At 42.0% G+C, this 27,024-nt stretch overlaps 1 protein-coding gene across 1 annotated transcript; it reads left to right on the plus strand.

The window, feature by feature from the left end:
- The first annotated feature begins 5,083 nt into the window (after positions 1-5,083).
- Positions 5,084-25,012, plus strand: SNAPC3 (small nuclear RNA activating complex polypeptide 3). The gene is made up of 8 exons (XM_009274283.2): positions 5,084-5,157; positions 6,388-6,472; positions 8,377-8,481; positions 9,004-9,153; positions 17,233-17,315; positions 18,660-18,824; positions 19,848-19,955; positions 22,483-25,012. The coding sequence occupies exons 1-8, from the start codon at positions 5,087-5,089 to the stop codon at positions 22,628-22,630; spliced, it is 915 nt and encodes a 304-aa protein (XP_009272558.1). The 5' UTR covers positions 5,084-5,086; the 3' UTR covers positions 22,631-25,012.
- Positions 25,013-27,024: the final 2,012 nt, after the last annotated feature.

The raw sequence follows: 27,024 nt of genomic DNA on the forward strand, positions 1-27,024 counted from the left end.
AAGAAAAAATGTTCTTTATGATGTTAGTGTTAAAAACAGTTCATGTATTCTGGTGTGGCAGCAACTGTGGGAATTACTTTGTAAGCTTTCCCAGTGCAGATGTAGTCTGTGATTGCTCCTATGCTGTGGCTTGTTCTCTGCAGTGACCCTGTTGCTTGAGCCTGTCTATTGCTATTTTCACTTGAATTCCAAGCAGATTTTCTATGCTTTGTTTATTTTTCCCTTCATTCATTCTGCCTTTTCTTCTGTTCTGCTTTCTTCTATCTATGACCACTACATTTCATCTGCTGTCTGTGTTTGCTGGTGTTACAGAGCAGTGCTGTCTATTTGCTGCTGAGTGTACTGTGGAAAGTGGTGCTGTGTGGTGAAAAGGTTTGGGGAAGAAAAAAGGTCAGGCAGTCTATGAGGGGGAGAGAACAGATCATCAGGCAGCTGCTTGTTGGCTTTGCAGGAGAATGAAGATAAACCTGCACATCTTGATGTGACCTTTCCCCTGTGCAGGCTGGAAATCCCAATCCCTAATCTCCATGTGCTTTTGCTTTTAAATTAAATAGTCCTAGCCTCTTGAGTCTCTCCTTAACATTGGCCAACCTCAAGTTGCTACCTCTGATCACTTTCACTCACCTGCTCTGAGCTGTTTATATTTCTCCCTTGAGAAGAGATGAAAACACTGGACTATACCAAGATCTGTTCTATGGTGTCTTGGGGTCACATTTATTATTGGCATAAATACGGTTTTCTAGGTGCTGAAGTGAACACATCCTGGATATAAACACAGATTTTTCTGACTGTGAACTACTTGTAAGGGAACTTCTGGCAAGTTAAGCAGGTTTTCTTTGGGTAGAAGAGAGATGGGAAGATGTGGATAGTCCTCCTATATCTATTTTAAAAATAGTAATAGGTTAAGAGAATCATAGACTCAGGATGAAGTTTTTCAATATCCATAGTTAAATCTTTTTTTAGACCATAGTGACATAGTGTACGTTTAAGTATTCTTGACGATTTAGAGTCTTCTGGTGAGGAGAAATGGTATAATGTTTAAATGCTGTTTAACTCTTTGTGCATCTCAGTGTGTTGTGGTTGATTTTTTTTTTTTTTCTCCTTTTTCTTATATTCTCTTCCTGGAATACATTCCTGCAAACAGAATGCAGAAAAAAAAATTCCGTCTTCACTCACTTGAATTTGACTCAATAAGAATGCTTTGTGTACTGCTCGAGCTGTATGCAGACAGTTGTTATAGAGATCGCTTGGGTTTTCATCAGATTTTAAACAGGTATAAAATGGTGTCCTTGGCTAGGAGATTCCATAAGTAGTTCTCTTACATAACCAAGGTATCAGGAAGGTAAAGTTTTAAGTTTTGTTCAAATGCCTTAGCGGTCTGTGAGCAAAGAGGTTTACCTTGGGATTCATTATTGGTGTTTGAGCGATTAAAGTGCTTGAATGTTGGAGGTGCTAAGTTATGTTATTCTGTTTTGCCTTCTGAGTGATTTCTTGTGTACGTGTAGGACATGCTAAGACTCAAATCAGTGTAGATTTTAGGTAGGTCAAGGGAGGTGAGGCTTACAGGTACCTTTTTCCACTTCAGCCCTAATTCACCTTCTTGTTTTGTTAGAAGGGGTAGTTGTAAACATCTCTAGAGATGTGTTACAAAGCTGCATTAAGCTAGCATTAGCGTCTTAACGTATTAGCATTTAGCGTCTTGTAGTATTAGTGTCGCAAAGGTGATGAAAGTACTGCCCTTAAAATACATGCAATATAAAGAGTAATATAAACACTGTATCTGCTTACTACGAAAATATCGGGCAAAATACTAAACCATCTTGTAATTTCAGAAACTGAGAAAGCTCGTTGTGCTGCCAGAGTATTCTGAGAAAAGTAAAGTCACGGTGATTAAAGGCTTCACTGATAGTTTTTTCCATGTCCAAGTTTCCACAGACTTGCCTTTGGTCTTTTTATTTCTAGACGCCTTAAAATATCTTTCTCGGGGACATAAATTTCATATAACACTTTGCATGCTTTTTTCAAGTGAGATCTTCAACTATAGTTCCTCATCACTCTCCTACAGTTCACTTCAGTGTCCGTTAAACAGTATGGCCAGTGTTTTCCCTTCTACCATAACTGACTGCATTTGTCTTGCATGCAGGGAATATTCTGTTTGGGGACACAGTGGAATCCCATGCTTGTGGCTGTCAGGAGTTAGGTGTGCCTGGTGCAAACTTTGTATTGCCTGCACTTTCGTCTGTTAGGTGTATGACACTGACTACTTAGCCTTAATTTCTGGAGGGATTAGCATATACTTTCCATTTGTAAAGCCTAGTTTTCTCAGGACCATGGACCAAATATTAGTGATGTGTTCCACTGCTGCAGTGGAGTTACCTGGGAGGAGCTCCAGCGTGGCCTGTGAAAAAGGCCATACGGCAAAGCCTTTTAAGGCTTCAGTGCATGTGATACAATGACATAGGTAATGAATTATAAGACTGATTCAAAATACTGAAAAAGGTGCTATGCGTGTAACATTCATTTAGAAATTGAGGGTTTCTGACTTTCCAGGAGTGAGAAATGGCAGTATCTGGGCTCACGAGGGTCCACGGATCTTGTCAGGGATTCAGTGGCAGTTTCTCTTTGTACTAGCTACCTTTCTGTCCTTAGAAGGAAAAAGAGGAAGCAGCTTACGTGCCAACTATTTTACACTGTGTCTGCTTGTAGCTGCTTTCTGGGGAATGTTAGGGTTTTTTCGTGCAGCAGGCGATTAGTGGGCATGGTGTGGATACTGCAGCCAGAGATCCCTGGCCTAGAGCCGTGGGAGGGAAGGAAAGTACAAGTACTGTTGGTGAGTTCTGACATCATATGTATGCATAGAAGGGAAACAGGAAACTGTCACCTTTGATGCAGGTGAAACTTCACAATGGTAGGTAATACATGTTTTCAGATCCTTCAGATAACCTATGTGGTGTGTGAAGACCAAAATACACAGTTATTTCTTCAAAATGGCAGGTCTTCAAGTGACTTGGGGCTTTTTGGTGAATGGGGTCACCGATCCATGTGCAGGAAGACATAGATAAATAGCCTGGTCATGCTGGTGAGATGTTGATTCCATGGAAGGGTCAGTTGTGAGTTGCTTTACCTGTCAGGGGCTATATATTACTTCATTAGGTGGGCTATTCATAACACTAATCCATGCTGAATGGAGAACAGCCCCATCTAAAAGGCTAATGCTTGCTCTGTATTCTCCAAAGTGCTGTTCTCCTCCTTTATGTTAAATTACTATTCCTCAGCAGTGGTTCAGTCTGCACTTGATACAGGACTCACTCAGTTGTCTCTGCCTCCACTTCCTCAAGTGGGAATCTAAGGATAAGGTTGATTCTGTTTCCAAGAGGCTGTAACTAATTGCTGCATACTTTCTTTTAAAATGGTGCTTCTGGAGGAATCCCCTTTTCTCAAAAAGAATGATTTTCTGTTTGGGATGAAATCTGTAAGACAGGAAGGTTAAAACTCTGCTGGATGGTAAGAAACTAACTAAACAATAGTAATTTCAAATTATTTTCAATACAGAGTGACTTCATTGGGTCATCAGAACTAGGCCATCTACCCACAGCCAAAATTTTGTATCTGACTTTTGCTTGTTGTCAGCTAATACCAGTAGATTCCAGAGTTCTATTTCTCAATTACTGTATATTCCTATGCAGTTCCACTCTGAAGGCTTATTCGTTGCTGCAGTGATAGTATTACCTAGCTTAGTATTGTTGACATAGGGAACATTATAAGATTATGGGGAACATTATAAGGTTATAATGAAAAAGAATATAATCAAACCATAAATTATATCAAAAATAAATGGTACACTCCAAAAATTTTTCCTGGACTTCACCAATGGTTTGTTTGTCCCATAAAGAGATGGGTTTGCATAAGAGTTTGCTGGAATTCAAACTGCACATGAGCTTAGGAAGCCCTGCCTTTATATAGTCTGCAAACAGTAGACAAAAGTGATCAAGTCTGATTGAAAGTGGGTGATACTTCTCTGTTTTAAATAATATTTTCTCAGACTACTTTTAAGTTGGATAAAAATTCTTTTGTGATTAATACAAAATTACTACTGTCTTGAGTCAGCATTATTCTATATGTTTCTAAAAAGGTAATTGATACTATTAGAGTGTCTAATCTGAAGCTTTCAGGTGGATTGTTTGGTCTGTTTGTGGAATAGCATTGGGGAACCTTATGTTATAAAACTGTGGCAGGGGAGCACATATGGTATCCTACAGGATTCATTTTTTGTGGCATGTTTATGAGAAATTCCATCCTCATTTCTGTTAGGAAAACCTAACGTTTGTATGATCAGTTTAAATCGTTGCTGCAGCCAAAACCGGTTCCACTTTTCCTTCCCACATCCTGCAGTGATTTGCACTACAGCAAAAAGCTACGGTTAGCTATACTTTGGATTCTGTGCAAACACAAGGAAAGTGAGGGTGAAAAGTGTCTTAGGATGGAAAGAAGGATACAGGAAAGACTGGACCTGTCATTTCTGGCAGAAGTGTTGTCTTATTCCCACTGGAAAAAATGCGGCATAAATTAATGCCTTAATATAGCAATGACAGCTCTGTAAATGTGGTGGCTTGCCCATGTTTGTACCTGAGGGGGGTGTTAGCTTTACCATACAGGTTGAGGTTGATGATTCCTTTTGGTTGAATCTATTTTGCCATATATCATCAGAAAATCAGAGTAGGTGGATGAGATTTGAAAAGGTCAAGTGGCATTTTTAGTTTATAAAAAGTATTGGACACGTATTTTGAACAGGGCTTGTTAAACCTCTCTAGGCACCTATGCTCCATTAGGCAGAATGCAAAATAAAGACAAAATTTACCCAATCTCTCTGAAAGCCAGAGATAAACTCCAGAACTCTTTGTGTTTTGGTTCTTTATCTTAACAACCATACTGCCCTTTTGCCCTGATTTAGGCTGTGCAAGCTATGTCTTGTTTATTCACATTTTGCTGTCTTTGTTCCTTTTAGGAATAGCTTAACTGATTTTCATTATAAAGTAAGTCTGAAAAAATGTATAATAGTTATTTTCTTTATTGTCCTAGCATTGATATGTTAATGTCTTCTGATAAAGAAAAGGACCCAGATGTTATTCCTGAAGACAGCAGTCTGCTAACTCTTCGGTATGTCGTTACGGTACACTCCCAGTACCCTGATATGGGGTGGGGTGGAAAACAAGCACAAAAGCATGGCTGCCTGCTTGTTCCCTTTCCAGGCAATGGTGTACTTTCTGAAGCAGTGTCCAGAAATACTCTAAGGGCAGAAACACCAGCTTATGGTAGGATAATTGGTATGAGCCTTCTGCTTGAATGTTAGGAATTTTTTATTAAGATATACAGAATATGCCATCTTTCTTACTGGAAGAACTTAGGATTTCTGGACTTAGGTACTTCTGAACTAGCGCATAAATTTGGAGCGTGCAGGGGGCTTCTCATAATCATGTGCGGGAGGTTTCCCCAAAGCCTTGTGAAATAAATCTGAAGCTCTTACCTCTAGTTACCCAGAGTCACATTGTAACAGCCAAAGTGTAAGTACTGAAGTTGTAGCCAGATACCTCTTTATCTGAACCCACTCTTTATAGAATTCCTTGATACTACTGGTGCATTTCAGAGGTTGAGCAATATATGTTAAGTTTCTATCAGTTAGTGAACTTTGAACTCATACTTGGCCAGTTCAGGCCTTTGCTGTACTTGAATTTCAGTTTGCATAGTACTAATGTAAAGAAATGTGTTAAGGTTGTGATCAGTGTTAAGTTTGATTGTCACTGAAAACCTTCAGGATGCTCTGGAGGCTAAATAGACTTGTCCCGGAATTTAAAAAGGATTTGGTGTTCATGCAGTGGTTAAATACATGTATTTTAGTAGATACTCTGTGTATGATACTCTTTCTTCTACAAATGGTACTGAAGTTTTTTTAGAAAAGTATCTATGTCATGGGGTTGAGAATATTTATGTTTTTTTCTTTTTTTTTGCTTGAACATGAATTGAATTTCTCTAAAGTGGGAGGGATAGTTGAAACAGCTTCCTCAAAGGTAACAAAGTGTTCTTTCTAGGAGAGCCTCTTCAGACATTTTGTTGTTTTTTCTCGTAAGTGTAAAACTGCCCACAAACAACCTATAATTTGCACGTAAGGGGAAAGAAAAACACAAGCTGAAATCCACAAGCTGGCCTGTGTACTACCAGGTTTTATGGGAGTCAGGAGACAAGAGTATTGTAAGTTAGTCTGTCATACTAAGCCACAAATCCTGCTCTTGGAAAGCTGCACTGTAGTAGCTTGTGTCGTTTAAAAATATATCTAGAGATTCTGCATGGAAGTTGTTGAATGAAATTTTATCCTGTGTTCCTGCCCCTCAGAATTAGAAAGAAGGCTTTAGAGAAGAGAGAAGAAACAATTATTGTGGATCGGGCTTGCAGACAAGAAACTCTTGCTTATGAGATGGTAAGTTCCCTGTCATCTTGTAGGATCTCAAGACAGTTCAGCACAGCCAAAATCCAGCTTCTGGCTGCTTTTTTTTTTTCCATCGCTATGGATCTCTGTATACTGTAAGTATTTGCAAATGTGAGTTTGCAGGTAATGATTAAGATTAAAGACATTTTATAGAAAGATAGGGCAGGAACTTTGCTCTTACAGTCTGTTAGTAGGGACTGTAGTAAGGAGGAACTCCAGCTCGTTACCACTGTATGACTGCTTTTATTCGATTGCTACTAAAGCAGGGGATCAAGTGTACTGAGCATCATGTGAACTTATCGTAGAGCTAGACAAGATGCATAATGTTTTTGCTCCTGGAGTCCTGTGTTGGAATCTAAGCTTTAATGTGTAAATGATTGTGAGCTAGTTTCTGTAGGGCTGAAAGAGGAAGACAGTAGGAACATGGTGGCAGTAAGTTCCTAATTCTGAGCTTTGTAACCCAAATTTCTCAGCCATTCTGAGCTGTCAGGAAACAGGAGTGTAGTGATCAGCCCCTCAAAAGCCATCTTGGAATTCCTTTAGCTATTCTTAGTACCTCTTTTTTTAAGATTTTTTCACAACCATGAAAGTCCTAAACAGGAAAACTTAAGTTCTTAAATTTTGCAGTGCCAGAGTCCATGGCTTGAATAAGCAAGCCATGAACTACTATAAAAATTAGGGATGAAGGTGTAGTGAGGAAGGAGCCTCACTTGTCACTATTAAACATTTTTTCCCCTTGAGGTTTCCTGGTCTGTCATGAGTGATCTTGTTTCAACTGTCCAGAGGCCCAGGTGCATAATGTAAAAATCATGTATCAGCTGAGATGCAACAACTGCATTGGGCTCTTAGCCTAGGGCATATCTGAGAAAATACTTGCCACAGAAATCTTCATAAAGGGTTTCAATGAGTGGTGTCTTATTTTTATTTCTGAAGAACGAGCATGTGGTCAGTTACTGCATCCTTTAAGCAAGCTGTGGTAACTGGTTTGTGTGTCAGAGCTGGTTGTGACCACGGTGTCCTAGAACAGGATGAGAGCAATAAGAAATGCGAGTTTGGAATGTGTCGCATGAAGAAGGGAGATGGAAGGGATAGAGCACAAGTATCTCTGAACTGAAGTCTCACAGCAGTACATGCTCCTGTTACTAAATCTGAAGAACACTTCATGCTGGTGGAAGGTGTTTGTGCAGTCAGTATCTCTCCTGATTTATTGAAAAAGGAGGAAACTAACTGTCACAGAAAAGTGCCCTCCCTCATCCTCCCAGCTGGGCTATGTCTTAAACACAAAGTAGCATGGAAATGTGCAAATGCTTTCATTTCTTTTCTAAAACATAGCAGTGTGGCAAGGGCAGTGCTGGATTTTGGGTTTGGATTTTGGAGAAATTGAGACCTCCAGCTATGTCAAGCTTTCCTAATAAGAGGCAGTGTTGCACTAATTTTTATTTTCATATACTTCATCCTATGGCTAGTTTCTAGGTCGGTCTTTCTCAAGTTAAGGGTTGCAATCCTCCTTTACATGTGAAAGTATTCAAAGAGCATTTCAAAGCATTAAGTGATGGAAGTTGGTAACAGCTGGGTTCCATGAGGACAGAGTGGCAGTAGGCTTTAATTCCTTTATGCAGGGCTTCTCAGTAGCCAAGGAATAGCCAGCTGTCTTGTAATTGCTGAAAGCACCTCAGCTTCTCCATAGCTGAGGAATGTAGGAAAATGCTTGAAATCGGTAATTACAGCAGTTTCTCACCTTTCCATCTTGGAGAAAGTAGGCCATTATCAATTCAGAAGGCTACACAGTCAAAAATGAGTTACGGTTGGAACAGCGTTTCTCACACTTTTATCCAGGGGCTATGATATATAAGTGGTTGCCAATATAATATATATGTGTATCTTTATTTTTCCAGGAGTCACATGCAATTGGAAAGAGGCCAGACAATCCAACAGATCTAGTTGAGGAGGGAGAACTACTTTTAACTCTGAACGTCTTCTATCCTGTCATATTTCAGAAGGTTGGTACTAAATTCTCTAGGTTGTATTCTGATGTCTCTTCCCTACTCAGGTAATATCTTGCTTTCCCAAGCAGTTAAAATCAGTGAGTCCACTGAGGGAGCGTGGTAAACCCTTCAACTGTAGTAACTTCTTAAGGCTTTTTCAGAATCTGGCTTTCATTCTGTTAGTGGTTTACAGAAGGAAATTTTTACAGTAATTACTCAGCAGTTAATTGATTTCACAGAAAGCTCAAAATCTGAAACTAAATACATGAAAATGACAGTACTCTTTCTGGATTTGGGATAAGTGTGCTCAGACTTTCTATCTTTCCTGCACTTTCCTGTGGGGAATGTGACTTTTGAGTTTCTGAATAAAACTAATAAATGGCAGCCTTAGGAGAGGCTGAGGCAAGATGCTGTTTGAAATCTTGTACAGAGAGGTGATGGTACACTGCTTTAACGACGTCAAGCTGTCAACTGAAGAGCAGTACTGATGCTGACAAGTGATTTTTATTTGAAGCTTGTATGCTCTTTTCTTCATAGCATAAAGATCACAAACCCTATCAGACAGTCCTTGTACTGGGCAGCCAGAAGCTCACCGAGCTGAGAGATTCGATTTCCTGTGTCAGTGACCTTCAGATAGGTGGTGAGTTCAGCAGTCAGCCAGATCAAGCACCAGAGCACATCAGCAAGGTAAAACCCATTTGGAACCCTCTAGATGTGTAGGAGAGGGGGAGGCAGAGTTTTGCTTTGTTGTTTTTTCTTCAGCACTAAATTAGGCTGCATTCGTTCTGCCTGTGGGTTGCACTGCAAGTAAATACTTCCTGGTGGCATTACCAAGCTGACCTGTTTTGTGTGATGTCAAGAAAAACATCATTAATGCTACTGCTGGGAAGTAGTAACACTGGCGGTGAGTTCCTGCATAGATGGATCTCTGTGGACTGACTTTACTTTGAGCTATATTCTAAGACACCAGAGGTAATAGAAAGCTAAATATAGACCATCCTTCTTTTGAACTTACATGCTTTGGTGTTTGCAACTGGATGCTGATCAAAACTAGGAATGAAGATTATTCCCCTCTCCCACAATTGCCACATGTTCTCTGGGGATGTGCAAAAGGGGTCCATAAAGAAAAAGTACTCTAATTGAAAATACTGAAATTGCATAATTTTGATAATATATTATATCACATATATATCATATCACAGAATGGTTGAGGTTGGAAGGGACCTCTCCACGTCATCTGGTCCAACCCCCTGCTCAAGCAAGGCCACCTAGAGCTGGTTACCCAGGACCGTGTCCAGACAGCTTTTGAATATCTCCAAGGTGGGAAACTCCACAACCTCTCTGGGCAAGCTGTGCCAGTGCTTAGTCACCCTCACAGTGAAAAAGTGTTTCCTGAACAGCTGGGCCCCAAGGGTGATAATCAGCAGAACAAAGTCTAGTTAGAGGCCAGTAACTAGCAGTGTACCCCAGGGGTCAATACAGGATTCAGCCCTGTTCAACATCTTCGTTAATGATCTGGATGATGGGGCAGAGTGTACCCTCAGCAAGTGTGCAGATGACACAAAACTGGGAGAGCCTCCTCTGTTTCCATTGCCTCTGGTCCTGTCACTGGGCACCACTGAAAAGAGCCTGGCTGCGTCTTCTTTGTATCCTCCCTTCAAGTATTTATACACAAGGATAAGATCCCCCTGAGCCTGCTCTTCTCCAGGCTGAACAGTCCCAGCAATCTCAGCCTCTTCTCATAGGAGAGATGCTCCAATCCGTTCATCTTCATGACGCTTGTGGGACTCTCTCTCCAGTACATCCATGTCTCTCTTGTACTGAGGAGCTCCGAACTGGACACAGGACTCCAGTGTGGCCTCACCAGTGCTGAAGAGAGGGAAAGGATCACCTCCTTCAACCTGCTGGCAGTACTTTGGCTAATGTAGTACAGGATCCCATTTGCCTTCTTTGCTGCAAGGGCACATTGCTGGCTCATGGTCAAGGTGGTGTCCACCAGGACCCCCTGGTCCTTTTCTGGCAAGCTGCTTTCCAGCTGAGGGGCTCCCAGCATATAGTGGTGCATGGGGTTGTTGGTGGTGTCCACCAGGACCCCCTGGTCCTTTTCTGGCAAGCTGCTTTCCAGCTGAGGGGCTCCCAGCATATAGTGGTGCATGGGGTTGTTCCTCCCCAGGTGCAGGACCTTGCACTTCTCCTTGTTGAACTTCATGAGGTTTCTGTCAGCCCATTTCTCCAGCCTTTCAAGGTCCTTCTGGACAGCAGCCCCATCATCTGGTCTATCAGCCGCTCCTCCCAGTTTTGTGTCATCTGCACACTTGCTGAGGGTACACTCTGCCCCATCATCCAGATCATTAACGAAGATGTTGAACAGGGCTGAATCCTGTATTGACCCCTGGGGTACACTGCTAGTTACTGGCCTCTAACTAGACTTTGTTCCGCTGATTATCACCCTTGGGGCCCAGCTGTTCTGCCAATATTATATATTAATAATATAGCATATTATCAATATAATATAAATTAAATAATATGTACAATCTGAGAGAAACCAGAGGATGTTATATATTTGTATATATAATAGTGAAAAGATGGCACATTCTTGTTTAAGGAGACTGAAAGACATCCCAGATACTAGTCTTTTCATTTATGTAAAGTAAATGGAAGAGTCTTTCTACTACTATCTAGTAAAGCACTAGCTGATTAGTTCTGAGACTCTCCTTCTGGGCAGAGGAGTCATGTGAGGCTGTCATGGCCTCAACAGGATTGAGGTTTGGCTTCCTCAGCATCAGTAATTTCCCCAAAGTAAGTGCATGTCACCATGCCTAGCCTCCCAGCAGGAGCTGTTAATGAGTGGTGTGCATTCATTCCATTTGTTTGTTTTCCTCAAGCATGATTGTGAATTTACAGCTTGCATTGAAGTATAGGCTCAGTGTGTAGTAAGTCTTCACAATAAAATTTGCATGTTGCTTCAGCAGACAGGTAATCAGCCATCAGTGGGGTAGAATTTTCTTCCTTGCAGTCTAGGAAGGAAGTGGCACCATGACCTGCCAGAAGTATGTTAGCTTTTCCAAATAGAGAAAATAACTTCTGACTAATTTAAGGATCTTAGCAACTGATTTAAATCAGAATGGTGCTCTGAGAGTCTGCAGGAAAGAGGCTGTGTAAGTAAGTTAGATATTGATGCCAGCTTTTGCTTCTTTTGAAGTGCAGTTTGAGTACACAGACTGAGTGAAAGGATCAAGTTGCTGCTCTCACTGGTTAAGTAAACAAGTGTAGCTTGTCAGCTGATACAGAGAGAGTAAGAGAGACTTTTTGGATTTTTTTGGCTTAAATAGGCCTAACTTTTCATTCCTGTTACTTTCGGGTTTTGTGATTTTTATTCTGTGCTTTTTCTTCATTGGGCTATGATTAATGGGATGAAATTTAACAAGTCCAAATGCCAGATTCTGCACCTGGGATGGAGTAACACCGGGCACAAGTATAAATTGGGAGAGGCGTGGCTGGAGAGCAGCCCTGCAGAAAGGGATCTGGGGGTGCTGGTTGGCAGGAGGCTCAATATGAGTCAGCAGTGTGCCCTGGCAGCCAAGAGGGCAAACCGCATCCTGGGGTGCATCAAACACAGTGTAACCAGCCGGTCAAAAGAGGTGTTTATCCTGCTGTATTCAGCATTGTACGGCCTCACTTTAAGTACCGTGTACAGCTCTGGGCCCCACAATTTAAGAAGGATGTGAAGGTCCTCAAAAGCATCCAGAGGAGGGCAAGGAAGCTGGTGAAAGGGCTGGAAAGCATGTCCTGTGAGGAGGAGCTGAGAACTCTGGGTTTGTCTAGTTTGGAGAAGAGGAGGCTGAGGGTCGACCTCATTGCTCTCGACAGCTTTCTGAGGAGGGGAAGTGGAGAGGGAGGTGCTGAGCTCTTCTCTCTGGGATCCAGCGACAGGATGCGTGGGAAAGGTTCAGAGCTGTGCCAGGGGAGGTTTAGAGTGGACATTAGGAAGCATTTCTTTACCAAGAGGGTGGTCAAACACTGCAACAGGCTTCCTAGAGAGGTGGTCGATGCCCCAAGCCTGTCAGTGTTTAAGAGGTATTTGGACAATGCCCTTAATAATCTGCTTAAACTTTTGGTCAGCCCTGAAGTGGTCAGGCAGTTGAACTAGGTGGTTGTTGTAGATCCCTTCAAACTGAAATATTCCGTTCTATTCTATTGTGTGCTTTTTGTGGTTTGCTTTGGTTTTTTTGTAAACAAACACTGTAGTCAAACCAACATCAGGGGGATGTTTAAGAGAATGGGCAATATTGAGGTATTTTATTCCACAGATATGGACACTTTTAACAAGGATCCAGGATCTTTTATGTGGTTACTACTACTGTTGGGATTCCGTGGAGAAACGTAATAGGGCATCCCTCCTTGCAAACTGAAGGATAATGCAAAATCTGGGAGGAAGGAATGTCTGAGTCATACCTCTGGCCAGCATTAATCAGGAAAGACCTGACTCAAATTCCCAAGAAGTTTATAACAGTGACTCCCTTGGCCTTCTGTTCACTATGACAAACAGCTGTTTTCTGAAGTCTGGAGCAGCTTTAAAGGACTGGCTAACTCAGAACTTCTGTGACCCACAAAAGTTGGTAAGGAGTTGCCAGAGCATGGCAGTACTTACACTTTGTGGTTGGAGAGCCAGGGAGGTTGACAATAACAGAGCTGAAACAAATTGTCTGAATGCAAAGCACATTCCTACTGCTGTGCCTTCATGCAGGTCATCTCCAGTCATGAGTCCCATCTCTGGCCCCAGTGTCTGCATTTCCTGTCTTTTGACACCTTAGCGTTAATAGCTCAAAGAGACCTCTGGGCACAGATGAGCATTCATTCTCTTTTTAATAAAGACACATAAAGACTGGTCTGGGGATCCAGAGTGCCTAGTTGTCCACAGCTTTCCTATTTGATTCTTATTTTGTCGTCTTATGCTTCTGTACCCAGTGTGTAAAATAATTCATGTTCACTTCTTGTCTTCCAGTTTTTCCCTGCCTTTTCTTTTCCGCTGTAAGCTCTTGCAGGTCATAGGCTGCCTCCTGACAGACATGTAAAAAGTTCGTCAGGATTCTGTGACTTAATGAGCAGTGAGCAACTCCCAAGTTATAGAATTGGAGTGAGCTGGTCACCATGTTAATTACGGAAAGGAACCAAGCTCCATGAAGTTACCTTCCCCGGTCATTATCTGTCTGACCTGCCTGCACACGCATCCTGTTGATGAATAAATACAACCTTTATTTATCCGAGAGCTGGCACACAGTGTAATTAGAGGTGTAAAAGTTGGGACCACTCCACTGTGATAAAACTGTGTTGATGTATATTGGAGAGATGCTTTATCAAAATGCTCTTAAGTCCATTAAATGAAGGATTCCTTGCAGTTTTCTATATACTTGGAGAAAATACAGGATTTAAATAGGCTTTGTGCAATACCTGAATGCCAGTGTATAATGGCAGATAAATTTTTTTACTGAAAGGTCATGAAACACTGCTTTTCTTCAAAGTGCAATTGAAAACATGGAAAAAATTGTATTCTGTAACTTACAGGTTGACTGCATGTGTATACAGTGTATCTTAGCATCACTTGTATGTGTTGTAGCTGTGCAGAGTTGCATATACAGCATATGCAGAAAGCCTCCCTGAGCAGCAGTCGGTACAGAAGTGTTCCACTCTGAAGTGGTTCGAGAGGGTTTAGTCTGTGTCCTTCAACCTCTCCTCACTTCCAGCAATGAATGCTGTGCAAGGCAGCTGACTTGTTTTCCCCAGCCTGGGATAGACTTGTGCGTTAGCTGTATTGCTTTTGCAACAAAGGTGATTTTTTTTCTTTTTTGGCTATTATTTTTCTTCGGCAAAATGTAATGAAGTACCTGAACAATGTGGTTCCCTACTTGCTGTGGTTTTTCGACCTGAGGCATCTCCCTGCTTCAAGGTCTACTGCTGAAAGCTGTCTCCTGCTTCTTGTAACTATTTCTTAAGCCCTGTACATGTGTTGTGATCAGTTGGATAATGTACACTGCTATCTGGCCTCAGTCTTTAAGGGGTTATAGCACAAACCAAAACACCACCCTCTTATATGCCAGAAAGAACTTGGAATAGCACAATTTAAAGGTAAAAAAGTTATTTGGTTAAAAAAGCACAACCTTTCCTGGTTATCTTCTCTCTGCTCAAGTTACTTGTTTATATAAAGGCTGTTTTGACAGCAACAACAGAAGATGGAAATTATGGGAAGCAGATGTATGCCTTAATTAAACAGTTACTCCTTTCTTAGATGTTAAATGACATTTGTGTCTAAATAAAAAGTTTGTATGTTTTTTCACCTCTTAATTTTGTCTGTACATATATATTGTGTGTATCTGTTCCATTTCTTTCTCCTATTGCATAGCTGGTTTTAAGTTGCAAAACCACACACAATATTTTGTATAGAATCGTAGAATGTCTCGAGTTGGAAGGGACGCATAAGGATCATCAAGTCCAACTTCCTGCTCCTTGCAGGACTACCTGAAACTAAACCGTATGACTAAGAACTTGACCTCTGACAGGCTTGGTGCTGTGACCACTTCCCTGGGGAGCCTGTTCCAGTGACTGACCACCCTCTCAGTGAAGAACCTTTTCCCAATGTCCAGTCTGAACTTCCCCTGATGCAGCTTCATTCCATTTCCTCATGTTCTATCACTGGTCACCAGTGATCACCTATCACCAGAGAGAGGAGATCAGCACCTTCCCCTCTGCTGTGCCCCCGTTGAGGAAGTTGTAGACTGTGATGAGGTCACTGCTCAGCCTTCTCTTCCCCAAGGTGAACAAGCCAAGTGACCTCAGCTGCTCCTTGTAAGTCTTGCCCTCGAGGCCTTTCACCATCTTGGTCGCCCTCCTCTGGACACACTCTAATAGTTTGATGTCCTTATATTGAGGCACCCAAAACTGCACACAGTACTTGAGGTGGGGCCACACCAGTGCAGTGTAGAGTGGGACAATCACCTCCCTCGACCAGCTAGCTATGCTGTGCTTGATGCACCCCAGGACACGGTTGGCCCTTTTGGCTGCCAGGGCACACTGTTGACTCATATTCAACTTGCCACCAACCCAAACCCCCAGATCTCTTCTTTCCATGGTGCTCTCCAACCTCTTGTCCCCCAATTTGTAAAAATACAATATGTCTCTAATTTTTAGCTTTAGGAGAGAACAGCTCTGTGAATGTTGTTGTGCAAGCAGTCTGGTTAGATAAACAGAAGGATACTTGATTGTGCTATTTCAACAAGATGTTTTCCTGTTGTTATTTATTTTGTTCCTTCTCAAGGAGATGCTTGCAGCTTGAGTCTGCTTTTTTATGGATGGATGTGATTTTACCTAAATAGTTCTGTAGTCCCGCTGCAGAATTTATTACATGTGTAAGGGAGGCTCATGGGTTAGCTCAATTTCTTGAGATGTTTTGGAATCTGATGACTCTTGCACTGCTGGTATGAGTGCCATAAATTGTTAATTATCTTTGATAGAGAAGACTGGTACAAATGGCCTTCTGCATGTGACAAACTTCATAATTAAGGGGGATTTTTGAAGGCTGTTAGATTTTCTTCTGAGCCCCCAGAAGTGAGGTGGTTGGACCTTCCAAAATTGCATGTCTGTCTTGTTTATATAGATGTGACCAGGAACTGCTCCCATGTGGCTGGGGTGTGTGCGCACGCGCACGTGCAGGGGACAGAACTGCAATGATTCTCTCATTCCAGCAAAAAGTATTTTGTGGGGTGGTCTGTCCTGATCAGGTGTACTGGGTCTGGCTGGGATGGAATTAACTTCCCTTATAGCAGCCTATGTAATGCGGTGCTTTGCATTTTTGGCTAAGCAGGGTTGATAACACACCAGTGTTTTGGCTATTGCTGAGCAGTGCTTGCACAGCCTCAAGGCTGTCTCTCCAGGTCCCTTCAAGTCCAGTGGGCTGGGGGTGGGCAAGAGACTGGGAGGGGGCGTAGCTCTGACAGCTGACCCCAACTGACCAAAGGGATATTCCATGCCATATGTCGTTGTGCTCAGCAGTTAAGAGCTGGAGGTAAGGAGGAGCGGGGGCCATTCATGGTTAAGGCATTTGTCTTCCAAAGCAACCACTATGCATGCTGAAGCCGTGCTTCCCAGTTGGTGGTTGGACATGGCCTGCTGATGGGACGTAGAGAATAAATCTCCTCTTTTTGCTTTGCTTCTGTGTGTGGCCTTTGCTTTTCTCATTAAACTGCCTTTATCTCAACCCACGAGCTTGCCCCTCTTACTTTCTTTCCCCTGTCCTGTTGAGGAGGGGGAGTTAGAGAGCAACTGGGTGGAGGGTCTGGCAGCCAGCCAAGGTCAACCCACTACATCTTGCTAATTTTTTTAAATATTATTAGTCTTTTTTTAAGTCAGTGTTGTGCAGTTACTTAATTTGTGCAATTTGTGCAGTGATGCTTGTGTTCTTGTTCTGTGTTTTTGAAGAAATCTGTAACTGCTATGATGGGGATAGTAATAAGAGAAGACCACTAAAATAACCTGTAATGGCTTGAGATAATACCAGCAGAGCAACTGCATAGCTGGCAATCATATAAGCCTTATTGTCACATCAGCATCTAAAACCAGTGCACAGCTTTTCTTAGAAACCTGTAGAATGAGGTCTTAATATAATTTACATACCTAAAGTCTTGGTTTTTGACATGTTCTTGTTTAAGGTGTTTAATCTCTGATAACACTAATGCAGACTTACTTCTCTTTCTTTCTTTCTCTCTCTCTCAGGATCTCTACAAATCTGCTTTCTTTTATTTTGAAGGCATCTTTTATAATGATAAAAGATACCCAGAGTGCAGAGATCTGAGCAGGTACAGTATTTGTAGACGTTCACTAAGGAAAACCTTACGGGACAGAAAATTTATGTCATTTTGTTTATGATTTGTGGTGTTTTTAAGACTGGAACGTCTCGTGTATGAAGCTAGAATGGACTTTTCTTACTATCTTTTCAAGTTGAATTGATTTTTACATAGAAGTTTAACTTTACTTGCTCTACTTACTCCTTCCACTCACTTCCCTTGTGTAAAGGGGATGAATGCATTTTTTCCCCTGCAAATCCTGTTTTGCTCTGTTGGGATGGGATTCCTGTGGAAGGTGCCAGGTGCTGGTCTGTACTGGCTTTTTAAGTGCCCTCGCTAGCTACGATGACCACCAAAATATTTGCCTGTGAGGTAGAAGATGGGTCAGAAAGACAACAAGCTCAGCTGTATGGAAGATGGTTGTTCTGCTCAGTCTTGGAAATACGCTGAATGCCTTCATGGTACAGTCAACAAGGGGACTGTGTGACTCTTGGGAAAAGAAATCTGAGATGGCATTGCCAAAAGTCTCAGATGTCTCTGGAACTATAGCTCACACTGGTTGAGCATAAGTCATATCCATTTAAACTATACATAGTAGTTTATTTTAAGGAAGTATGGGCTTGCTGACACACTAGCGAGATTTAGGAGATGAAGATGTTAAAATGGATGCTATGGAAGAGCTGTGAGTTTGGACTCTGTTCTTGTTATGCTAGACTTGGTGTGTGACTTCAGAGAAATTAATTATTTTGCTCCTTCTCTTTCTGTCCATGAGCAACAATGATCTTCATGGAAGGGCTTGTGATAACGTACCCGGCTTGTAGAAGTGAAATGCCTTGTATGTGGGAGTGTGCTGAAAAACCAAGAAATAATCGCAACAGTGGCCAGTGCCCTTCCAGTGCTAAATTTTGGAAATGTAACAGTGCAGTTGTCAGCTTTGTGTTTCTCCTTGGCAAAAACAGAAAAAGCTTTTTAATACTTTAAAACAAAGTTATTGACCAAGGGAGCAAAAATGACCTGCTGGTAACTTGAATTATTGGAATGCTTGAGAAGTGTCATGCTGCAAACAACCTGAGCTGGATGGGTGCCATCAGGAGCATACACGCTGACTAGAACTCCTTGGGAAGCTGCCTGGTGGGGATTTAAAGGCAGGTGTTCCACAAGAACAGCGCACAGTTCTGTGGGGTTGTGGTACTGCTGTGAAATTACCTTAAATTATTACAAAGTGTTGTGAGCTATTTTGATTCTCATCTTTTTAACTGTGTCCCAGTGAAGAGTTTTGCATGTCCCCCAAGGCCTTCCCTTTCTGTGCATTCACAGTTCATAGCATTGCTATGCTGTTGACCTTTCTGTTTTCAGAACAATCATTGAGTGGTCAGAATCTCATGACAGAGGCTATGGAAATCTTCAGTCTGTTAAAATGGAGGACTACACATTTAATGATTTGTCCCTCAAAATTGGCTTTCCATACCTTTTCTGCCACCAAGGGAACTGTGAGCACATCATTATCATCACAGATATAAGGTAAGTTACTGCTCTTTGGGAGTTCTTAGGCAGTTGAAAGCAAGCCTTCTGTGGACAAACTTCAGACATTAAATGCTGAGTATTTGTTAGACTAACTTTAAGATTATTCTGCTGCCTTCTGCAGGGCTTATTTAAGATTTTATTCCGTATACCTGTGACTACCTCTGCAAGGAAGAAAGTAATCTCCCTTGCATATTTTTTTTTATCAATAATTTGTCTGCATAAAAAGACTGCTTTCTAACGAGCATGGCATGACTGTGGTATGGGAGGAATAGCACCCACAGTGAAAAGCCCTTTCTATGCAGAGCCAATGTGTGGCAGATTTACATACTGGTTCTGGAGCACCAGGGAGCAGAATGCTGTTAATGGCTCTGGCTGAAGTCAACTGGACTCGTTAGCGTAGACTTGGTGCTAAGGGGCAGGAACTGAAAAGGGAACAGAGGAGTGGAAATAGCGGGCTGAGGTGGATAGGCAAGGGAGAGAAGGAGGTGGTGATAGTGGCTGTGAGGTGAGAACCACATCAACAGTGGAACTATTGTGTATACTCTGCTCAGTGCTTAATGGGTAGAGAGAGCACTCCTCTGATTGTCTGATTTCAGTTCCCAGAAGCCTGATGTACCTAAGCATTGTTAATAAATGGTGCCTCCCAAGAGGCACCCAAAGAAGGGCATAGATGTTGCAAGTAGATGATCTCAGGATTATGAGCCTCTAAACATTCACCTGGTGATGTCTTTGCCTGTTAGTCTATGTAGGAGATAAAAGCTTTGAAAAGGCCATCTAAAGTAGATGGTCTGAAGACTGCTGAGTTACTACACAAACTGAATTTACTCCTGACCATAAAATCCACGGATGGTGCAACTAGCAGCCTATCTCCAAGTCTTCATCTATGTTAACAAATGCTAAGCAGAAGTCTAGTCATAGTTTACGCAGGATTTGCTTTATCTTCAATGTGCATGCTTATGTTCCAATAAATTCCAATGTGAGTCTTTATTGTATTTAATGTATTTATTTATTTCCCTCGAGGCTCATTCATCATGATGACTGCCTGGACAGGAACCTCTATCCCTTACTAATCAAGAAACACTGGTTATGTACCAGAAAATGCTTTGTGTGCAAAATGTATACAGCCAGGTACGCTACATTCTCAATCCTTTTAAGTTGTCTTCTTAAAGAAGTCTTTCTAGGTGCTGCTACTAACTTAAAAAAAAAAAATCAAAGCTCTGTATGTATTTGATAAGGTGTGTGAATAATCTTCATGCACGTATTCTGAGATCTTACTCTTCAGGCAGTTGTCCTCTCCCTGTCCAGCAAAAGGCCTCCTGCAGGTAGTGTTCATTTGAAGATGATGATTCAGAATGATCAAAAGAACTGAAATGATGAAGAGGTTAATTATTTGGCTCAGGTTCTTTTGCATACATAGAGCTCAGCTCTTTGTCAATTACTTTTGAAAATCTTATTTTTTGGGGAAAATGCTGCGTTTTTCCCTTATGACAAGACATGTGATTCAAATTCATTTGCCAGAAGTCGTACAGAGCTTTCATTAAATCGAGCATCTCAGTAGAGGGAAGTATGGATCTGTCCAACTTTAATATAGTGAAATGTAGAGATTTTTAAAAGACATGTAGCTTTCCCCACAGGTAAACTCCTAACCTCTACCTGAAAACTCTGTGCTGTACAGCTGTACTTGAAGGAACTTCTTGTGATGCACAGATTTTCTGCAGTTAAGAGATCAGAATGTGAATTCAGTGCTCTTCATACACTTTAGTGCTGTTTACTTAGACATGAGAAAGCCTTTCAATAGACACAGTAGAAAGTCGAAAGCGCTACAGGCTTGGGGAAGAGTGGCTGGGAAGCTGCCCCGCAGAGAAGGACCTGGGGGTGTTGGTTGACAGCCGGCTGAACATGAGCCAGCAGTGTGCCCAGGCGGCAAAGAAGGCCAATGGCATCCTGGCCTGTATCAGAAATAGTGTGGCCAGCAGGAGTAGGGAAGTGATCGTGCCCCTGTACTCGGCCCTGGTGAGGCCGCCCCTCGAATACTGTGTTCAGTTTTGGGCCCCTCACTACAAGAAGGACGTTGAGGTGCTGGAGCGTGTCCAGAGAAGGGCAACGAGGCTGGTGAGGGGTCTGGAGAACAAGTCTTATGAGGAGCGGCTGAGGGAACTGGGACTGTTTAGCCTGGAGAAAAGGAGGCTGAGGGGAGACCTCATCGCTCTCTACAACTGCCTGAAAGGAGGTTGTAGTGAGGTGGGTGTCGGTCTCTTCTCCGAAGTAACCAGTGATGGGACGAGAGGAAATGGCCTCAAGTTGCGGCAGGGGAGGTTTAGATTGGATGTAAGGAAAAATTTCTTTACTGAAAGAGTGGTGAAACATTGGAACAGGCTGCCCAGGGAAGTGGTGGAGTCCCCATCCCTGGAGGTATTTAAAAGACGTGTAGATGAGGCGCTTAGGGACATGGTTTAGTGGGCATGGTGGTGTTGGGTTGACGGTTGGACTCGATGATCTTAGAGGTCTTTTCCAACCTCAATGATTCTGTGATTCTATGATTCTAAGTCCTCTAAAGGAGTTCTACAGGCTAGGCTAGGCTAGGCTTCCTGATTTTATAGGTCTGAATGATTTATTTATAAAATCACCCACTGCCTTTTTTTTTTTTCCCCCCAGGGCAGCTTACACTCTCAGCCTCAGTTTGACACAGCAGCTGTGTCCTTGTTATCTTGCTTGTTTGGCCTTAGACTTCCCTGGAATCAGGCAAAGAGCCAATTCCCCTCGTGATGGCAGCCCATCCTAGTGTTCCTAGCAGAGCCCTTAGGATGCCTTCACAAGTGGCTATAATCTGTGAGGCATTGGGCCATAAGGGGAGGTGGAGCCAAAGGGTCAATGTAGGGGAAAGGTGGGATGGCGAGGACATTACCAGAGATGATGTAAATGCATTAAATTAAAACCAGGATTAAGCACTAAGCTTAAGTGGGGAGATGGTAAACCATGGATAGCAGAGCTGCTTTGGCTGGCTGTCCTGCATGTTCTAATCTGTGCAGATAGCATCTTTAATCACTAGAGGCCTTGAGCTGTCACGGCCTCTGAGTGCTACCATAAATTAATTGCTTGGTGACACAGCAGGCCCTCCTTGTGCTGGCAGCTGTGTTCATGTTAACTTCAGTGCTTGCTGAAGTGTGTAGCAATCCTCTCCTTGTCTTGTCTGCATCATCCAGGCCCTTCTTTTAGTCTTGTAAATTGATTTGGTTATTACTCGGAGTAGTTTGGGTCAGTCATATGTCTGCTCTGTATCACAGTTTCTTACCTTAAGGGAAAACATTTATCTTTTATGACTTAAATGGCCAGGCCATAGGGTGGACAGAAGATTCCTGTTAATTTTTTTTTTTTTTTTTTATTATGCACTGTACCAGCTACACAGGTTTGAGGAGTTCCTCAGGAAGTGCTGCTGTAGCAGTGTAAGATAGCAGCTGGGATTGACACTGGATGGGTGTGGAGTTTGGAAAAGAGCTGTATGCCTGGGGTGGGAGATATGCAGTATAGGTAGTACCTGGTCAGTATAATGTTATTACTATGTTGCTGCCATCCCCAACTCTGAGTAAAATGTTGAGGTGTTTGTCACAAATGTGTTGGACTCACATGGAAAACGCTTGTATTTTGTAACCTGCAGGTGGGTAACCAACAAAGACAGTCTGGCACCAGAGGATCCTTGTTTCTTCTGTGATGTTTGTTTTCGGATGCTCCATTACGATGTGGAAGGCAATAAACTGGGGGAGTTTCTTGCATATCCTTATGTCGATCCTGGGATTTTCAACTGAAACTGACATGAGCCAGCATGAATTCAGTGAACTACATTGGTGAATCTGTTGTTCTGGCTGTTAAAACCACCAAACAGCTTGAGTTTTGAGTGTATTGCTGGGTTTTGGGTTAGGCTTTTAATCTTCTTCCCTGAGGTGGAAGGAGCCCTTTGCGCTTGAAGTCTTTCTGGTGTACTTTTCTGAGTAAGGAAGTATGAATTTAAAAGATAACTTATCATGGAAAAATATGCTCAGACATCTACATTTTAATCAGTTACATTTTTAATACACTTTGACAACAATACAGTAGTTTGGAGACTATGGACTCTAAGAATATGGATGTTTAAAGAGAGTATACCTTGCAAGAGCAGCTGTGATTTGAGATGTTCTGTGCATCCCAGGCTCTGTTAACCTCAAAGGATGAGAACATGGTCTTCGGGCATTCTACCTTGAAAACCGTGGCAGTTGTCATCGCTGAACAAGGGTGGATAGCACGGAATTTGCGGGGAGGAGAATGCTTTCTGAGAGAGAAGCTCAGAGTGCTTGTTAACTTCTAAGGTCTTTCCTGCAAACAGGGAGGTGCTTGCGTCTGTGAACTACTGCTGTCCTTGTGTTCTGACTCTGAGGATTGATTCTGTGAAGAGTAAACTACATTTCACCGATTACTGAATTGTAGCCTACCTTTCAAGTGACTTTGTTAACTGTTTACAGTGCATGTAGTTTTAATGGTTCCTAAAGTTGTGTTCGTTGTGCATTTCTTCTTTTAGTATCATTCTTTTATTTTAAGTATTGTTGGTTTTTATTAAAATGTGACCAGTTTGTACTCGCTAGTCTGATGTTAAGTTGAAACGCTGCTTGCCAAAACAGAATATACTTATCTAGTGCTTTGCTTTTTAAAGTCATCTGGAATTCAGAGGATTTTAGTGGAGGACTTTGCTGTTTAGGAAAGCTAGTAGCACTAACTGCTTTTCTTTTGAAAGCTTCAGCTAGTTCTCAAAAAATGCCTAGTTCTGGTCAGTGTGAAAGACAGCCGACTCTGATAACCTGCATACAGAAATGTATTTGACAAATTGAATTCTATTCAAGTCCTGTGGCCACAGATTCTGCAAGTGCTTACTTGATTATCTTAGATGTCTTGAAACAAAAGTGTCTTAAGTGTTTGCAGGACTCCATTCATCACTCACGTATCTGACTGCTTTCCGGTGGTGTATTAGGTCTTGTGAATATAAACCTGTGCTTTTTTTAGGACAAAAAAAAGGTGATTTTTTTTTTTTTTCGTCTTGTAAGTCAGCCAGCTGTTGGCCTGTGTGTTTTGAAAACAGAGCAGTGAACCAAGCTCTTGTAACAGCAGGAGGTGGTAGTTCTCTTATCCTTCAGGAATCTGCAGAAGAGGGAGTGCCCTGCCCGCCACAGCTGTCACCAGTTAAACTGCCAAGGCTGGACTGCTTTGTGGTGCTGTAACAGCTGCTTTAAAGATCCCCCGCAGTGCAACTCTGGTTGCAACTTCCATATTTGCCTCGGAAGTTGCTACGCTGCATCTTTGCCCAATCTCCTCCTCTTTCAGCTGGCAACGTGCACTTCCCAGTCCTCTTCAGTATTGGAACTGAGATCATGTAGACAGCTGGCATAATTTTTAAAGATATTGTTTACTTGTTTGATGGCTTCTTATGCTGAATTCTAAGGTGGCAATCAGTAGGTTTTTTGTGTGTGGGTTTGGTTTTTTTTCTTTCTTCAGCAGTAGGGAGAAGGGAGTGGCCAAAATGTGAATTTATTCTTTCATTAAACTAATTCTGCCTCGGTATGCTATCTTTCACCCAACCCATTTACCTTCTTGCCAGTAAAATGTTGTGGTCAAGTATATTTCAAAATTGCTGCCCTTGCAGGTTAAGAAATTTTGCTAGGGCCAGTCCCAGACTTCCAGTAAGGCAAAGAGAAGCTGGCCACAGTCTGGGTGTGGGAGTTGAGTGCATCCTGTGCTTCACTACAAAACAGAGAAGAACTTGTATTAGAAGCTGCTGTTTGTGTGTTCTGGTCCTATTTCATATTGAACGTTTCAACTTAAATGACAAATCAAACAAAAAGGTCACACTGAATCATAGTTTTTAAAGACGCTGTACTTCCCAGGAGCTGTCACAAGACAGCTGTCTTGATTTAATGTGTCTTTCTGAATGAGTCCTCTGAGCGAAATCCAGCATTGCACCCAGCTGCCCATTCGTAGTTAAATTTCTATGACACCAGCTGGATATTTGTGTTTTGGCTACTTGTTAAATGCTGTTAGTGTTTCGGTGATCAAAAATTCCAAGTAGGTTTATCATTTCATGATGAAAAATGAGAAAATAATTTTTTTAATAATCCCTTGTCTGTTTGTTTGGTATTTATGTCTTTCTTTTTCCTTTTTTTTTTTTTTTTTAAAGCAAGACAATCAGCAATTTTTTCTTATAAATCCTGTGTTATAATAAACTGGATATAAGGGTATGGAACTTGGAGATGATTTGAGTTATATTTAAATGAAAATTTAAGGGCCCTGCCTCCTGACATGTTGTTGTGGTTTAACCTGGCAGGCAGCTAAACACCACACAGCTGTTCGCTCACTCCTCCCCCGCAGTGGGATGGGGAGAGAATGAGAAAAAGAAAAGTAAAATTCGTGGGTTGAGATAAAGGCAGTTTAATAGGACAGAAAGGAAGGGAAAATAGTAATAATAATAATGATGATGATGATGATAGAATATACAAAGCAAGTGATGCACAGTGCAATTCCTCACCACCTGCCGACCGATGCCCAGCCAGTCCCCGAGCAGCGGCCCCCCCGGTAGAGCATGGAAAGCTGAAAAGCCCTTGACTAGTGTAAGCACGACTTAGCAACAACTGAAACATCGGTGTGTTACCAACATTGTTCTCCTCCTGAATCCAAAACACAGCACTGCACCAGCTACTAGGAAGGAAATTAACTCTATCCCTGCCAAAACCAGGACACATGCAAAGACTTGTGTCTGTACTTACCGGGGGAAGCAAAAAGGCCAGAGTATTAAAAACTGTAGTTGAATCTGTTGAATCTAAAAAATATTAACCTGAATCTGTGGATGGCTTTTTGCTTTGATCTTTTTTAAATGCTTAGTGATTTGGCAGTATGAGCCTTTGTAACTTATTTCGAACTTTCAAAACGTCTTGGAGATTCTCTCCCTGATGAAAGTTTTTGCCTTGCTGGCAAGACGGCGATACAGAATGCTGTTTCTTGTGTTGAGAAAGAGGAGAGACCCCTCTGATTTTACCGTTGGTGTAAAGTTCCAAAGCAAAATGTAATTCATATAGATAGCGTCACTTTCCACTGCTAGCTGTGCAACTTGTAACATTATCACAATACCCCCCTGTGCAGTTGAATGATGAGCAACTCCACGGGGCTGCACATTATTTTAAGCTGTAGTAAACTTGACTCTGGAAGTAAGGATGCTACTGTCAGAGCTAACTCTGCTTTAAATTTTGCGCATTAACTGTGGTTTGTTTCCTTTTTGCAAAAAGAATCAGCCTTATTCCTTGGGAGACTGAAGAAGTTTGACTGCCTAGTCAGTTCTCAGCTCTCAGAAATTATATTGGTATCTTTCAAGAGACACAGCTCATGGACACTCAGGCATCTTGGAAGGTGAGATGACCATTTCTACAGTCAGTGAGATTCTGTGAATTTAGGTAACTTCTGGTTTGTAAATGGGCAGTAAATTCAGGCAGTAAAAGCCCATGAAGCTGAATGGATAGAGCATGACTTCAGTGAATTGCAGCATACAAGTCAGGAGCTTCACCTCTGCATCCATCTCAATTAACCCTTTGAAGTAGTGGCATGGTTGACCCATTATCTCTGAAACAGTTGTGAAAGACAGACGTGTGTTAGCTCATCAACGCTTGTGTGAAAACAAGGTGGATTTGGCATGCTTGTGGAATACACAGTACCTCTTTTTTTGGTAAAAGGGGTTTTGATACAAAGGAATGGTCAAAATCAGAAGTGCCTATGTGAAGATTCCCGTTTGAGTTAACATCTTTACAGGAACACTTTTGAGGGTGAAAGTGGAAGTTGTTTTAGTTTCCTAAGGCAATAAAATACATCTCGTGACTAGCCATATGTAGAAATATGCAAATTCCAGTGTGCAGTAACTACCTGTATTTGGAAGCTGAATGAGAATGCTGCTGTCTGATGATCTAGCTGTGTGGCCATGTTAGTCTCTCCCCTTAACAGCAGTCTGTTGTGAAACGCTAGAGATGATTGCTGAAACTCAAGATCTGTGGAGGCCAAACATCATGACCATCTGCCGAGGACAATTTCATCCTGGGAGCTGCCATAGCTATTGATCTTCCAGCTTTAACCTGAGGTACTGTCTTCAAGATCTGAAAGCTATTCCGTTTTGGTACATAGACACCTTCCATTTCAT

This window comes from Aptenodytes forsteri, unplaced genomic scaffold (genome assembly GCF_000699145.1).
Source record: "Aptenodytes forsteri isolate BGI_AS27 unplaced genomic scaffold, ASM69914v1 Scaffold46, whole genome shotgun sequence".
NCBI lineage: Eukaryota > Metazoa > Chordata > Aves > Sphenisciformes > Spheniscidae > Aptenodytes > Aptenodytes forsteri.

What these genes read in the sequence shown, in the direction of transcription:
- SNAPC3 (XM_009274283.2), top strand. Translation starts at nt 5,087, where the DNA reads ATGTTAATGTCTTCTGATAAAGAAAAGGACCCAGATGTTATTCCTGAA. An exon ending in AGCAGTCTGCTAACTCTTCG is followed by an intron (nt 5,158 to 6,387) that starts GTATGTCGTTAC and finishes CCTGCCCCTCAG; the next exon opens with AATTAGAAAGAAGGCTTTAG. An exon ending in TGCAAAATGTATACAGCCAG is followed by an intron (nt 19,956 to 22,482) that starts GTACGCTACATT and finishes TGTAACCTGCAG; the next exon opens with GTGGGTAACCAACAAAGACA.